Here is a 15107-nt window from a genome sequence, read left to right as displayed (position 1 = left end):
TTATTTTCCTCTTAGTACAATATATTAATTTTACAAAAGGACATTTACTGTATAGGTAGCAAATACAAAAGGAGTTTACAAAACCACAAAAGTGAAGTTTACAGTATTGCACAATCTACTTTTTTCCCCCCAAAATTGATAAATTTAGAAATCCTCTTAATAAGTTAGTAACACTTTTTTTACATTCTAATTTTGCAGCACAGGAAAAGTGATAACTTTTAAAAAAAGAAAAAAAACTGAACATTTTAAATTACTTTGTTTTTGCTATTGAATAAAAGCTTAGATGTTCAATGACCTAAATTATGTTCACCATGTTCCAACAATTAAGGCTGGCATTCAGATTATTGGTAGGGAACACAAGCCATACAGGCTTGGATCACAGCATCTTAAGTCTTAGTTTGGTTTGGAATCTTACTTTGACTGATTTACATTCAAATGATGTGAGTATTAACACCACTCTCGAGAACTAATATGAACATGCTTGGAACCACTGGCCCCATGGGTGTATCCAACATGTAACAAAATACTTGATTTATGTAATGCATCCTTAATCACTATTTTTGGAATATTCATCCTCCCACTTCAACAATAATATGACTTGTGATGTATTTGTTACATTTAATGTAAGATTTTTGACCTAATACCAAAGTGCTTTCAGAAATTCTACCCATAACAATATATGAAAGAAAATAAGGTTACTTTTACCAAGCATACTGTAGCACTTGTAGGTGTTCCACAAATGTAGTCACCGGTTGAGACTTGTCTTATTAAAGATTCTGATGATTAATTTCATATTCATGGGAAAGCTCCATGAAGAGGGAAAGTGGATTCTGGGTTTTAACCACATATAAACAAATCATATTTGCACAATTTCTCCAGAGCAGCTCTTCTGCTTTTAAGAACAAATTAAAGTGGTTTTGGATCATTTTTTTTAAAAACACACCGATAATACATAGCAATGTGATTAAGCAGGACATGGCTTTGCTACATTTTATAATGAATAGGAACTCCATATGTTTAGCAAAACAAATGCTGTTAAAAGCACTTTGAGAAGGTTACATTTTAAGTTTCTAAATTTAATTTTGCAAACTAAAGTTAGAAATGAAAAGAGATTTATGAAAATGGTACAATAGCTGTACAAAATATTGACTAGGTTTCTTTAACAAATAGGATTACATGTAGATATAGTTAGATCACAGCATTTTAACTACGGTACATCTGTAGTTATTGCCATAGTGCAATATTTTGAAATTTTTATGAAAATAAGACCCAATGAAATTTGAGGGGTTTCTAATTTTTTTGTAGGCATTGCAATACCTTTAACTTTAGTATGAACAACCCTAAATGAGGATGAGCACAATTTCCAGTCAGGAAGCTACATCATTACTGATAAATAGATATTTATTTAAATAGAAACTAAAGGTTTTGTTATCTACTGGCTGTGTTAATTGAAATATGTAGACAGCTTGTCATATCCCAACTCAATGTAAGGATATGAATCTCCCATCAAATGAATTGCAATAAATAGCTAAACTGCCAGTTCCACTTGCTTGCCTACATAAGTGTTCACATATGGATAACTTAAAATACTCTTCAAAAAAAAAAATTTGTGAAGATTGGTGCTAATGGCCATTTATCCATTGTCACACCACATTATTTCGTCATTTATAATATTTGCTACTTGAATTATGAGGGACAAGCATTATTACATTTTTATATATTTAACAAAGAAAATGGGTTTTGGTATTGTCTAGCATTTTATTGTACTTGTATTAGGATTGTGTCTGCTTCTTGTCACGTGCATAAACCATGCAAGATACCTGTGTCAGCTGCGCAATTTGCACATTAATCGTGGCATACCAACAATCTAGATTTGTGAAGTGTTATAGAGGTGTCCAATCTGCCCCCGCCCCCAAGCACTGGTAAACCAGTCCTCAGGCAAGTCAATCTAAATTGCATTTATAATATTTTTTGTTTTGTCCTGTTTGGATTTTGTGGGCCTGAAGATTTAGAAAGGGCTATTTTTAGCATTGTTGCCTCAGTGGTAGATAAATTTTCAATCAGAACACCAAGAAGTGTTCACATTAGCAACTTAAGATCAATACACATTAATGGGAACATAGAAATAAACTTTATACGTGGCTCCCAAAGCTCCGTATTACATGCCTATATGGCCCAAAAATACAAAAGCTTGGACCCCCTGTTCTGCTGAAAAGTGATGTAAAGCTCTGTGATTTTTGTTTCTTTTCAAACATGATTACAACAGGTATCAACAGAAATAAGATAACTGGCTAAAAGAAATGGAAAAAGCCTAATGTGAAGTTAACTGTATAATGAAGAATGCACCAGGAATTCAAGTCACTTAGACACAAGTTCTGTTTATAACCATGAATTTAGTTATTGGCCAATGTAGCAATAACAGAAGGCTTTTTTTGTTAAAAATGCTCAGAATTTATTGTAACGGCTTAAGACAGACATTGTATCCATTTCCTCCTCTCCCTCGTGAAAATTATGGAGCTGCCACTGTGGGATGTTTTAGTACAGTTCTAAAAGATTCGATTGTAGGAAAAATCTATCACTGAGGTCAAAAGTAATTGCATGGCTTAGTTTCTAGAATTCTCAGTATTTGATTAAATAATCCTCACGTTCTGATGAGGATCAAAAAAATGTAAAAAGGACTAGCTTAAAAAAAAATTCAATCCTCGCTTTAAAAAAAAGATTTGAACCCCAGATTATGAAACTTAGCCTTTAGCTCTGCAGTAAAGCATTTGAACTGTAACAAAAAATAATGATTAATTTAAGAGGCCAACGTTAAAAGCTCACTGGGGGATATAACTTCAAAATATGATCTAAACTAATTATATAAAATATACTGGTGTGCATTTGGAACCAAAAAAGGTGGGTGGGGAGAACAGAAAAAATTCATCTGTTCACTGTAAAACAAAATGGGGTAGATTTTCCCTACCTTCAGAACCCGACAAGCCGAGCAGGAGACCTGGTCCATTTTGAGGGCTGTGCCTCATGTATTCAGCTGGCAGGCTGTAGGCAGAAAACGAGCATCCAGGGGCAACCTGCCTGCTGCGGGCCACTGCAATATCAGGCAGCCTGGCCAGAAGAAGGTAGGTCTATGGAGAGGGAGAGGAGGGGCAACGGCCCAGGCTGGTTTTGTGGAGCACTCCTGCTTCTTCTGGCCTCTCAAATACAGTAAAACTTACCTTTGGGCTCCTCTTCAGTTTGACTGACAGCTGATACTGGACAGAGTATGTGCAGTGTATACTTTTGCCATTTTAGGACAGTACTGGGCAATGAGGTCCTATGTATAGGACCTCGATTGTATTTTAAATGGGCCTACCACCTGACTCGGGTGGGTGCTCTGGCCACTTAGCAGTCGGCTTGGGGAAAGATTTCAGCGGCCACAGCGATGGTGGACACAGTCATTCCCCACCATTTTTGGGACGTCACTGCCCTGTTTTCGCTGGGCAGGGGGGCCTCAATCTACCAGACTGCATTTCTCTTATTCTCTAAACAGCTTAGTTTTACAGTATGTCAAGCTTCTCGGTATTTCAATTGCTGAAATTTTCCCTCCATTTATAGTAACAAGATTTTCCATCTTCTGTGTTTATGTAAAAAAAACTGAAGAGGGTGGAAGGTACGTGTTAGCTAACCTTAATTGATTTACTATTGAGGATGGAATCTAATGTGATTACTACTGTGATTCTCAATTTTAGATTGCATCATTGCTGGGAGTATTCAGAGTGAGTGCAGGCTAGCACGGGAACTCAGGCTGCCAATGTGTGGTGAGGGAATTAAATATAATCTGTTAATTCTGTAGTCAACTAACTGTTTTAGATACAGATGCACTAACGTACCTAGCCAAAATACCACCATCTTATGGTGCAGTCTGATAGGCAAGCATTAGGCTGCATACATCTCTAAATATTGCAGATCACATTAATTACAAGAAAAAGAATGTTCTTAAATATTCTAGGCAGTTTCACATTTATCCTTTCCTTTTGTGAGGTGATGAATCCGGGGTACAAACCCCACCAGCAGCATTAGGCAGCTCCAATCATAACTGCACAGAAAATTCCTGAAATCAATCAATCTTATTCCTGAAAAGGAGACTGTAATCAGACTGTCATGAGCAATACAAGATGACCACCCTCTGTCTACAGAGAGAGAGAATTTCATATTCTGGAAATCATCTTTTTACATACAATTGGATATTAAATATCCTGACTTATTTTTAATATGCATATTTCTTTCAAATGCAAAACTTTTTTTTCAATTACATTATACAGATTGAAAATGTTATACTTTCTCCTGATGCACTGATTATTTTTCTGATACTCACAGAAACCTTTAACTACACTCCAGTTTTCAAACCAAATTATTGAGAAATCCACATAAGTAGTTTCTATTTACTGATGTGGAGCAGATACTATATCTCTTTAGGGCCATGCCTAAGAGGCACGGTTTAGGGACCCCCAAGTGTGTTTGTGGCTTTAGAGCAGGAGGAAACTCCCAGCAGCTTATCCAGCCAGAGCCACCGTACCTGTGAGGGCCTTGGCATGTAGTGATATGGAGTTCAATGGGAAGAATTCCCAGCCCCCAATAAAAGGCCGAGCCCATCAGGTCCCCTCAATGAGCCAGGTCAATCATCAACAACACTCAAACGTACTGCAGACCTGTCTGGCTCAGATATTGCCTCACTGATTGTGCAAGAGGACTGACTTGCTTCTATTCTCTCATTGCCATGCTTGCTCACCACCTCCCCACCCCACCACCAAAAACAGGAGAGTCAGTTGATTGTTAAACAACTCAAGTGTGGGTTTGAGCATTCACTAACCAGACAGCAGAAACTCAAGCAATGTGGTAAGGAGCAGGGCTCACTCAAAAATTTGTGAGTATACGGCCACCAGCCTCCTGACCAATCGTGGACACACACCATGCCCTATTGCTCAGTAGTTCCACTGGTTGGACACGTGGAGTTTCAGCGACCAAATCTAGGTAATCACTGGACTCTGGATATATGAGCATGTGTTCACATACCTGTGCTCCAAATACTGCCTATTTACACCAGGTAGTATCCCAAGCCTCAATGTTTTCTCATCATGTGGAAGAATCTTCGCAGGACTGTTCTCAGTGTGTAAAACTGATCCAGTCTGCCTCAAATTGCAACTGGCTGCATCAAGAATTTCCCACAAAGTCTATAACAGCCAGTTACTAAAGCTACTGGTAAGCATTGTAATAGACCTTCTGTACACTATATAGTACATTAAACTAACATAGGCTGGTCAGAGTACAGCAAAAAAATAAAACCTTGAATTTACTTGTCTATCAGTCCAGCTTCTTTAATTTTACTGTAAAAATTTTTTTCCAAGATGTTAGCACACTTGAAGTATTCACTTTCTGGTGGATTGTATTCTCGACAGTTAGTGAAGATGCGCTGCATGTCTGCCATGAACAACTTTTTGGTCACGTAATAGCGGTTCTTGACACGTTCACTCATTGTTTTCAGATCTGTGAAGCAATTACATCAAAAATGTTAGAGGCATACTCACTGCTTAAAAGATGCATGTGAAATGTCAGAATTTAGAATAATTGCTGCCTATTTTGTGTTTTTTTTATTCGTTCATGGGATGTGGGCGTCACTGGCAAGGCCAGCATTTATTGCCCATCCCTAACTGCCCTTGAGAAGGTTATGGTGAGCTGCCGCCTTGAACCACTGCAGTCCGTGTGGTGAAGGTTCTCTCACGGTGCTGTTAGGTAGGGAGTTCCAGGATTTTGACCCAGCGACGATGAAGGAACGGCGATATATTTCCAAGTCGGGATGGTGTGTGACTTGGAGGGGAACGTGCAGGTGGTGTTGTTCCCATGTGCCTGCTGCCCTTGTCCTTCTAGGTAGCAGAGGTTGTGGGTTTGAGAGGTGCTGTCGAAGAAACCGTAGCGAGTTGCTCCAGTGCATCCTGTAGATGGTACACACTGCAGCCATGGTGCGCTGGTGGTGAAGGGAGTGAATGTTTAGGGTGGTGGATGGGGTGCCAATCAAGCGGGCTGCTTTGTCCTAGATGGTGTCTAGCTTCTTGAGTGTTGTTGGAGCTGCACTCATCCAGGCAAGTGGAGAGTATTCCATCACACTCCTGACTTGTGCCTTGTAGATGGTGGAAAGGCTTTGGGGAGTCAGGATGTGCAGAATATCCAGCCTCTGACCTGCTCTTGTAGACACAGTATTTATGTGGCTGGTCCAGTTAAGTTTCTGATCAATGGTGACCCCCAGAATGTTGATGGTGGGGGATTCTGCGATGGTAATGCCGTCGAATATCAAGGGGAGGTGGTAAGACTCTCTTGTTGGCGATGATCGTTGCCTGGCACGAATGCTATTTGCCACTTATCAGCCCAAGCCTGGATGTTGTCCGGGTCTTGCTGCATGCGGGCATGGATTGCTTCATTATCTGAGGTTGTCTTGCAGTTTACAGCCTTAGTTATACAATCTAACTAATTCAATAACCTATTTCTGTACAAATAAAACACACAAGTTAATTATTTTAGTACCTACGATAATTTCACTGAAATTATTCTGAATTTTCAGCCCTACCGCTAGGCGAAATGAGCTGCTGCCCTAATGCCACCATTGCTGTGACTGCGGCTATGTTCACCGCGGCTTACTGCTGGGCGGACAGCGACCCAAGGCAGGCAGTAGACCCATTTCGAATGAAAACTGGGGTCCTTTGATGTCAATAAGACATTGTGTGCCATTTTGGACTGAATTGGCCCTTCCGGGATGATTGTGTGACTGGGGAGGAGAGGGAGATGAGTTTATGTGCATGTAGGCTGCACCGTGTCTGGATGGACAGGGTAGATGAACAGACTGGTCTCCAGTCTTTTTTCATATATTCGTAAAAACATCTCTTCTTGAAGCAGTTTTCAGGGAAAATCGGTAACATTTCAGCAAGTGTAACATGAAGATCACTTTTAGGTCAGACTCCGAACTGTGCAATTTCAAAAAGAATTGATTAGGAGCCCATGTACTTGTAAGTGTAGCTTTATAAAAGAATTCTTACACACCCATTGGAAAACGAATGACTTCATAATAACCAGGGGCCTCAGTTTTCTTCACTGGCTCCATGAATGGCCAAGCACTTTGGTGACTCTGTTAGTTAGAACACAGTAAAATGAAAAGTCCAGATTTTAGTTTCAAGTGGCACAAAAAACAAAATAAATAAAAGGCTGTCAACATTAAGATGAGATTTGGTCTTTACCTTTACTTGCTGCAGGATGTTCTTTAAGGTATTGTAAAGCTGGTCCGGGTCTCTGGGGTCTTTTCTGAAACAAAGTGGTCAACTTTTTAAAAAAAAAACTGCAGTGGAACCTCATATTGAAATGCTCGGATTTTCCAGAGCAAAAGAAAAACGGACCTAAGTGAACAAAATAATTTCAAAACAACAAATCATTCTGCTACAGTAATTTAATCACTTACTGAATTGCTGCCCTAGACTATTTTCATATTCACCCTCCTTAAAATTTGAAGTTAAAAAAATCATACCTGAAATCCCAGAGATTTTATTGAAAATACATATTTTTTTTAGAAAGATTCATAACCCCAAGTACAAAGTTTAGCCTATTGGCAGTGAAAACCTTCAGCTTTATAACAGTAGTAGGTCCAATGCTTTGAACATATTATTGAAATTCCAAAATTCCTGCTGTGTAAATGCAGATATCAAAGGCAATGGTGGCATGTACAGTGCCTGCATTTCACTTTGGATAAACTAGTTGATTTTGCATTGAAAAGCAGCCATTATAAAACTGACATACATTACTTTTAATACAACATCCAGTTAATATGTTTCTGTTGTCAGCATATGTGACATTGTGCATCTCTGACCCACAAGGGTAATGTAGTAGATGTAATATATTTGGATTTTCAAAAGGCCTTCAATAAAGTACTGCATAGTGGACTCATGACCAAGGTAACAGCATGTGGAGTCAGGGGATGGGTACCAGAATGGATAGCATGCTAGCTACAAAACAGAAAACAGAGTAAGGGTTAAGAGTAGCTACTCAGACTGGCAAAAGGTGGGAAGTGGTGTTCCACAGGTTATCGGTGCTGGGACACTGTTGTTCACAATTTACATTAACGATTGGGACTCGGGAATCGGAAGTATAATTTCAAAATTTGCAGATGACACCAAATTTTGGGGTATATTTAATGCTGAGGATGACTGTGACAAAATACAAGACAACGTTAATAAACTTGCAGAGCGGGCATGTAATTGGCAATATAATTTCAATGTAGATAAGTGTGAGGTGGTGCATTTTGATAGTAAGAATAAGGAGGCCACATACTGCTTGGGTAACGAGTCTAAATGAGGTAGAGGAGCAAAGGGATCTAGCGGTACAGATACACAAATCACTACAAGTAGTGACATAGGTTAATAAGGCCATAAAAAAAGTAAACCAAGCACTGGGGTTCATTTCCAGAAGGATAGAATTGAAAAGCAGAGAAGTTATGTTAAACTTGTATCGAACCTTAGTTAGACCACACTTGGAGTACCGTGCACAGTTCTGGTCTCCATATTATAAATAGGATATAGAGGCATTAGAGGAGGTGCAAAAAAGATTCACAAGGATGATACCAGAACTGAAAGGATATACTTATCAGGAAAGGCTGAACAGGCTGGTGCTCTCTTTAGAAAAGCTCCAGGGTGACCTGATAGAGGTCTTTAAGATAATGAAAGGGTTTGATACGTTAGATGTAGAGAAAATGTTTGCATTTGTGGGGGAGTTGAAACTAGAGGTCATAAATATAAAATAGTCACTAATAAATCCAATAGGGAATTCAGGAGAAACTTCTTTACCCAGAGAGTGGTAAGAAAATGGAATACGCTACCACAAGGAGTAGTTGAGGCGACTAGCATAGATGCATTTAAGGGGAAACTAGATAAACACATGAGGGAGAAAGGAATAGAAGGATTTGCTGATAGGGTTAGATGAAGAGGGGTGGGAGGAGGTTTGTGAGGAGCATAAATTCCAGCATAGACCAGTTTTGCCAAAAGGCCTATTTCTGTGCTGTAGACCCTACGTAACTCTATGTAATAGAGTTAAAACAATACTGAGCAATATACCCAACACCACTACTTTGGAGAAGACAGTCTAGCATCAGCCAATATTGGCTCAGGAGAGTGTGCCAGTCACTGAACAGTGCCACTGCAGATTCCGCTTTGTGCCAACACACATTGCAGCATATGCTCCAACTGACACCCTGATGGTGCAGATCAGGCAATTTACCAGCACCTCCTCAGTTCCCTCATCCATATCACTGGGCAAAGCTGCCACTGACCGGTGATGGCACTTGTGCTTGTAAAATGAACAGCACCCCTATAGGTGTCAAAACCAATTGGTACTGACTAAGGTAGGTCCCCCAAGAAATTATGCACGGTTTTGTTAAGCCCAAAGCACGTTTAGTGCTTTAGCACAGTCTAGGAGCCAATGATTCGATGTGATTTTGTTCCATTGTTTCAGGTGACATTAAATCAAGCAGGGAACACCTCAGGTCTTCTGGGGAGTTCATATAATAATTTCTGATTTATAACTTGGGTTATGAGTAACAGCTGCTCCAAAGCATATTTAGCGCTTTAATACAGTCTAGGAGCCAGTGATTCAATGTGATTTGTCAGCACCAGCTGTTGACATCTTAAAGGAATAGCGCCCCTTGTGGTTTCCAAGAATCTGGTCCAGGCCTGGCACCACTCCAGCAGTGTGTTGAAGTTACGTTCTATCTAAGAAAGAAGGAGACCCTGCAAGGTAGGTAACCTTTTTTTGGAGCAAAAGTGAAGAATGCGGTTCCTGTAAATTATTACAAACGCAATGCTTAAAAACTGATCAGCAATTTCCTAGTATTATTTAAGTCTGTATACTGGACCCAACTTTTAAAAGGTTCATTGAAACCATTTCAACATTTTCAATGATGATTCCATGTGTATATCCAGAATTTGCATGAAGTGGCTTGCACTTGAAATGATTGCTGCAAAACCAGTTTAAAATTTCTTTAAGTATCCAGATATTCCTAAGGAGCTAGGTCTAATACTTTACAGAAGCACAGACTCGGGTAATTTGATTGAGGTCGACAAAATAATGAGATTAGATTGTGTGCACACTGAGATTAATTCAATTTGATAGGTTGGAGAGGGCCAGAGGTCATATAAATTATGCAAGGAAAGTAACAGATTAGATGTAGGCAGCGGTTCTTCTCCCAGAGAATAGTAGACCTGTGGATTATGCCATGGATGTTGATACATGATACACCTTCGAGAGAGCAGGATCGGTTCCTGGCAAGGGCGGAGATCGCATCATATAAGAGGTAAATACCAGTTAATATGTCATGGTGAATGTGGGCTCATGGACTAGTTTGATTGCCTGGAGGGATAGGAGAGGAATTTTCTGAATTTTTTTCCATAATTGGCTGTGGTTTTTTGATCTGGTTTCATGGCACAGAGTGGGTAGCAAATCTTTTGACCTGATGCACAAGGCATCACAACTGTATGCGACAGGCTAGATGGTCCAGCTGGGTTTTTCCTGTCTGACATTTTTGTACGTTTGTATATAGTACCTTTTAACATAGAAAATATCCCAAGGTGCTTTGCAGAGGGGAGAGAAAATAGATGATTGCAATAAAGGAACAGACGCTGAGCCATGGTGGAAGAGTTGGAGAGGTGACCAAAGGTTTGGTCGAGAGGATGGGTTTTGAGGTGGTTTTTAAAGGTGGAATGAGAAATGGAGAGGCAGAGAGGTCTGGGGAGGGAGTTCTGGAGAGTATGGCCAAGATGACTGAAAGTTCTGCCATTAATGGTGGAGTGAAAGGAGGAGAATGATCAGAAGGCCAAACTTGGAGGATATGGGACAGGACATAAAGCTGGAAGAAAGTGCAGACATAGCATGGGACAAGGCATCAGAAGGCCTTAAAGATAAGAACGAGGATTTTAAATTTAATGAGTTGAGGTACTGGGAATCAACATGGGCAAGCAGGTAATAGTGTGGGACAGGATACAGGCAGCTGAGTTTTGAACAAGTGCAACTGAGGATGGGAGGCAGGCTCAGAGATCTTTGGAGAAATCAAGTCTAAAGGTGACAAAAGCATGTTCAAGGGTTTCAGCGGCAGTGGGGAGGGGGTGGTGTGAGGTGAGGCAGTGGTGGGTGATGTTGTGGAGGTGAAGTAAGCATTTAAAAAAAATCATTCTTGGATTATGGGCATTGCTGGCAAGGCCGGCATTTATTGCCCATCCCTACTTGCCTTTGAGGAGGTGGTGATGAGTCGCCTTCTTGAACTGGTGCAGTCTATATGGTGAAGGTACTCTCACAATGCTGTTAGGTAGGGAGTTCCAGGATTTTGACCCTGCGACGATGAAGGAACGGCGATATATATCAGTCAGGATGGAGTGTGACTTGGAGGTAATGATGTTCCCTTGCACCTGGTGCTCTTGTCCTTCCTGATGGTGGAGGTCGCAGGTTTGGGAGGTGCTGCTGTGGCAACTTGCTACAGTGCATCCTGTAGAAAGTACACACTGCAGCTACGGTCCACTACCAATTAAGTGGACTGCTTTGTCCTGGTGTCGAGCATCTAGAGTGAAGTTGCAGCTGCACCCATCCACGGAAGTGGCGAGTATTCCATCATACTCCTGATTTGTGCCTTGTAGGTGGTGGAGAGGCTTTGGGAAGTCAGGGGGTGAGCCACTTGCTACAGAATACCCAGCCTCTGACCTGCTGTTGTAGCCATGGCATTTATGTGGCTGGTCCAGTGGTTAGGGATAATATATAAGGTTTGAAGTTCAGCTGTGGGTCGAACAGAACACCAAGGTTTTACAGTCTGGTTCAGCTGAGTGAGTGGCTGGGGAGGAGAATAGTCAGTGACAAAGGAGCAGAGTTTATGCAGAGGGCCAAAAACATTGGCTTTGCTCTAAGGGGTGGTCAATTGGAGGAAATTTTAGATTATCCATTGCTGATCCAATCTTTATCGATTTTAACACATTCAACCTCGTGTCAATATGATCCCCCTTTACCACAGTTTATTTAAAAGACAGCTGTACAGTTATGCCTTTTTAGAAACAGGCTTACCCTCTTTCTTTTCCACTAGGTTTCCATCCAGATTCCCCTGCAGATAAATTAAATCAGTCATTCAGCTGTAGTCCATTAAAATCATGTTCAATTTTTAAAAAGTATTCGGTAACATAAGCTGGTATTGTTATAAAGAGTAGTGGAAATACTTCAAACCTGTGCTAGGTTGCTTACTTATTCCAGGTATACTTTCAATAGGAATTTGTCGTACTCCTTCTTTAAAGCAGGAGAGTCCTGGGTACACCTTTCGAATCTGTGCTTGCTTTCTTTCTATCAACTTTTTTATGATCTTAAAAAAGAAAGAAACATAATTAGGGAAAAGAAATAGCTTTAACAGTTTCTTTATTTACTGTGCTCTGCATACAACACATGGCCACTAGGAAAACATTCAACATGAAATAATAAGAAAATTCTGGAAATACACAGCAAGTCCATCAACATCTGTAAAGAAAAAAGACAAGTTAATATGGGTGTTGCCCTTGTTCAGAATTGAAACTGAAAGATAAACAAGTCCCTTTGTAGGGTGACATAGAAAAAAAAAAGGGAAAGTGAAAACAGAAATACTGATCACTAAAAGGAAATTCATAGTATCATAGTAAGTACAGCACAGGGGGAGGCCATTCAGCCCATCATGCCTGTGTTGGCTCTGAAAGAGCTATCCAATTCGTCCCATTCCCCTGCTGTTTCCCCATAGCCCTGTAAATTTTTTCCCTTTGAGTATTTATCCAATTGCCTTTTGAAACTTACAATTGAATCTACTCCACCACCCTTTCAGGCAGTGCATTCCAGATCATTATAACTCGCTGCATAAAAAACAATGTTTCCTCATGTCGCCTCTGGCTCTTTTGCTGATCACCTTAAATCTGTGTCCACTGGTTACTGACCCTTCTGCCACTGAAAACAGTTTCTCCTTATTTAATCTGTCGAAACTGTTCATGATTTTTTCTCCCCTTGTCCAATCTCTTCCAACCTACATCCGCAACTCTTCTGACGCCCTCTGCCACTTTCCCCAGGGGAAGCAACGTGCTATAGACAGAGCTAAGCGATTCCACAACCAACGGATCAGATCAAAGCTCTGCAGTCCTGCCACATCCAGTCGTGAATCATGGAGGATAATTAAACAACTAACGGGAGGAGGAGACTTTGTAAATATCCCCATCTTCAATGATGGCAGAGTCCAGCATGTGAGTGCAAAAGACAAGGCTGAAGCGTTTGCAACCATCTTCAGCCAGAAGTGCTGAGTAGATGATCCATCTCTGCCTCACAGAATAGAAATAGAACCATAGAAAAGATACAGCACAGAAGGGGGGGCCATTCGGCCCATCGTGTCCGATCCGGCTCAAAGAACAACCAGGTACCCATTCTAATCCCACCTTCCAGCACCCAGTCCGTAGCCCTGCAGCTTACAGCACTTTAGGTGCAGGTCCAGGTACTTTTTAAAAGAGTTGAGGGTCCCTGCCTCTACCACCAATTTGGGCAGCAAATTCCATACACCCACCACCCTCTGGGTAAAAAAGTTTTTCCTCATGTCCCCTCTAATCCTTCCGCCAATCAGCTTAAATCTATGTCCTCCAGTTCTTCAACTCTCCGCTAGGGGAAACAGGTACTTCCCGTCTACTCTATCTAGGCCCCTCATAATTTTGTACACCTCAATCAAGTCTCCCCTCAGCCTCCTCTGCTCCAAGGAGAACAACCCCAGTCTATCCAATCTCTCCTCGTAGCTGCAATTTTCAACCCCTGGCAACATTCTTGTAAATCTTCTCTGCACTCTCCACAGCAATAACATCCTTCCTGTAATGTGGTGACCAGAACTGTGCACAATACTCCAGCTATGGCCTTACCAGCGTTTTATACAGTTCCATCATTACATCCCTGCTTTTGTATGCTATACCTCGGCTAATAACGGAGAGCATTCCGTATGCCTTCTTCACAACCTTATCTACCTGTACTGTCACCTTCAGGAACCTATGCACATGCACTCCAAGGTCTCTCACTTCCTCTACCCCTCTCAATATATTCCCTTTTACTGTTTGCCCTCCCCAAGTGCATGACCTCACACTTCTCTGGGTTGAACTCCATTTGCCACTTTTCCACCTACTCCACCAACCCAATGATATCTTCTTGGAGTCCACAGCTTTCCTCTTCACTATCAACTACACGGCCAATTTTTGTGTCATCTGCAAATTTGCCAATCATGCCCCCTACATTCAAGTCCAAATCATTAATATATACCACAAACAGCATGGGACCCTGTGGCACACCATTGGAAATGGATTTCCATTCCATTGACTTTTACCCTTTGTTTCCTGTTCCTGAGCCAATTTTGGATCCAATTTGCCACATTTCACTGTATCCCATGGGCTTTTACCTTTCTGACCAGTCTGCCATGTGGGACCTTGTCAGATGCCTTGCTAAAATCCATGTCGGCAACCATCCACTGCACTGCCCTCATCAATCCTTCTTGTCACTTCCTCAAAGAATTCAATCAGATTTGTAAGGCATGACCTTCCCTGAACAAATCCATGCTGACTATCCATGATTAAACCATGCCTTTCCAAATTACAGCTTATCCTATCTCTCAGTATTGATTCTAATAGTTTGCCCACCACACAGGTGAGACTGACTGGCCTGTAACTGTTCGGCCTTTCCATCGTACCCTTTTTAAACGATGGTACTACGTTTGCAGTCTTCCAGTCCTCCGGTACCTCCCCGGTATCTAGTGAGGATTGAAAAATGATCCTCAGAGCATCTGCTATTTCCTCCCTGGCTTCCTTCAATAGCCTAGGAAACAATCCATCCTGCCCTGTTGACTTATCAACTTTCAAGGATTCCAGTCCCTCTGGTACTTCCTCTTATCCAATATTTCACACCTCTCCTCTTTAACTACTACGTCCAGATCATCCCTTTCCTTTGTGAATATGGAGACAAAATATTCATTTAAAACCCAACCCACATCCTCTGCTTCTACACACATTACCCTTATCATCCCTTATCGG

General features: G+C 41.0%; 1 protein-coding gene across 5 annotated transcripts in view; it reads right to left on the bottom strand.

The window, feature by feature from the left end:
* Positions 1-15107, bottom strand: part of kat2b (K(lysine) acetyltransferase 2B) — an 81513-nt gene continuing 66406 nt past the window's right edge. For 2 of the 5 annotated variants that reach the window (XM_068006214.1, XM_068006233.1), the window contains 5 exons: positions 12268-12400; positions 12112-12148; positions 7263-7326; positions 7069-7153; positions 1-5523 (listed from right to left, as the gene is read on the bottom strand). In XM_068006214.1, the coding sequence (XP_067862315.1) occupies positions 5330-5523; positions 7069-7153; positions 7263-7326; positions 12112-12148; positions 12268-12400 (513 nt within the window). In that variant the 3' untranslated portion in view covers positions 1-5329. Of the gene's footprint in view, positions 5524-7068; positions 7154-7262; positions 7327-11290; positions 11393-12111; positions 12149-12267; positions 12401-15107 lie in introns of those variants that run through there. The other 3 variants (XM_068006224.1, XR_010967226.1, XR_010967227.1) reach the window with 3 other exon arrangements.

The sequence above is a fragment of the Heptranchias perlo genome, chromosome 2 (assembly GCF_035084215.1).
Source record: "Heptranchias perlo isolate sHepPer1 chromosome 2, sHepPer1.hap1, whole genome shotgun sequence".
NCBI lineage: Eukaryota > Metazoa > Chordata > Chondrichthyes > Hexanchiformes > Hexanchidae > Heptranchias > Heptranchias perlo.
This window is presented reverse-complemented; position numbering and strand designations above follow the sequence as displayed.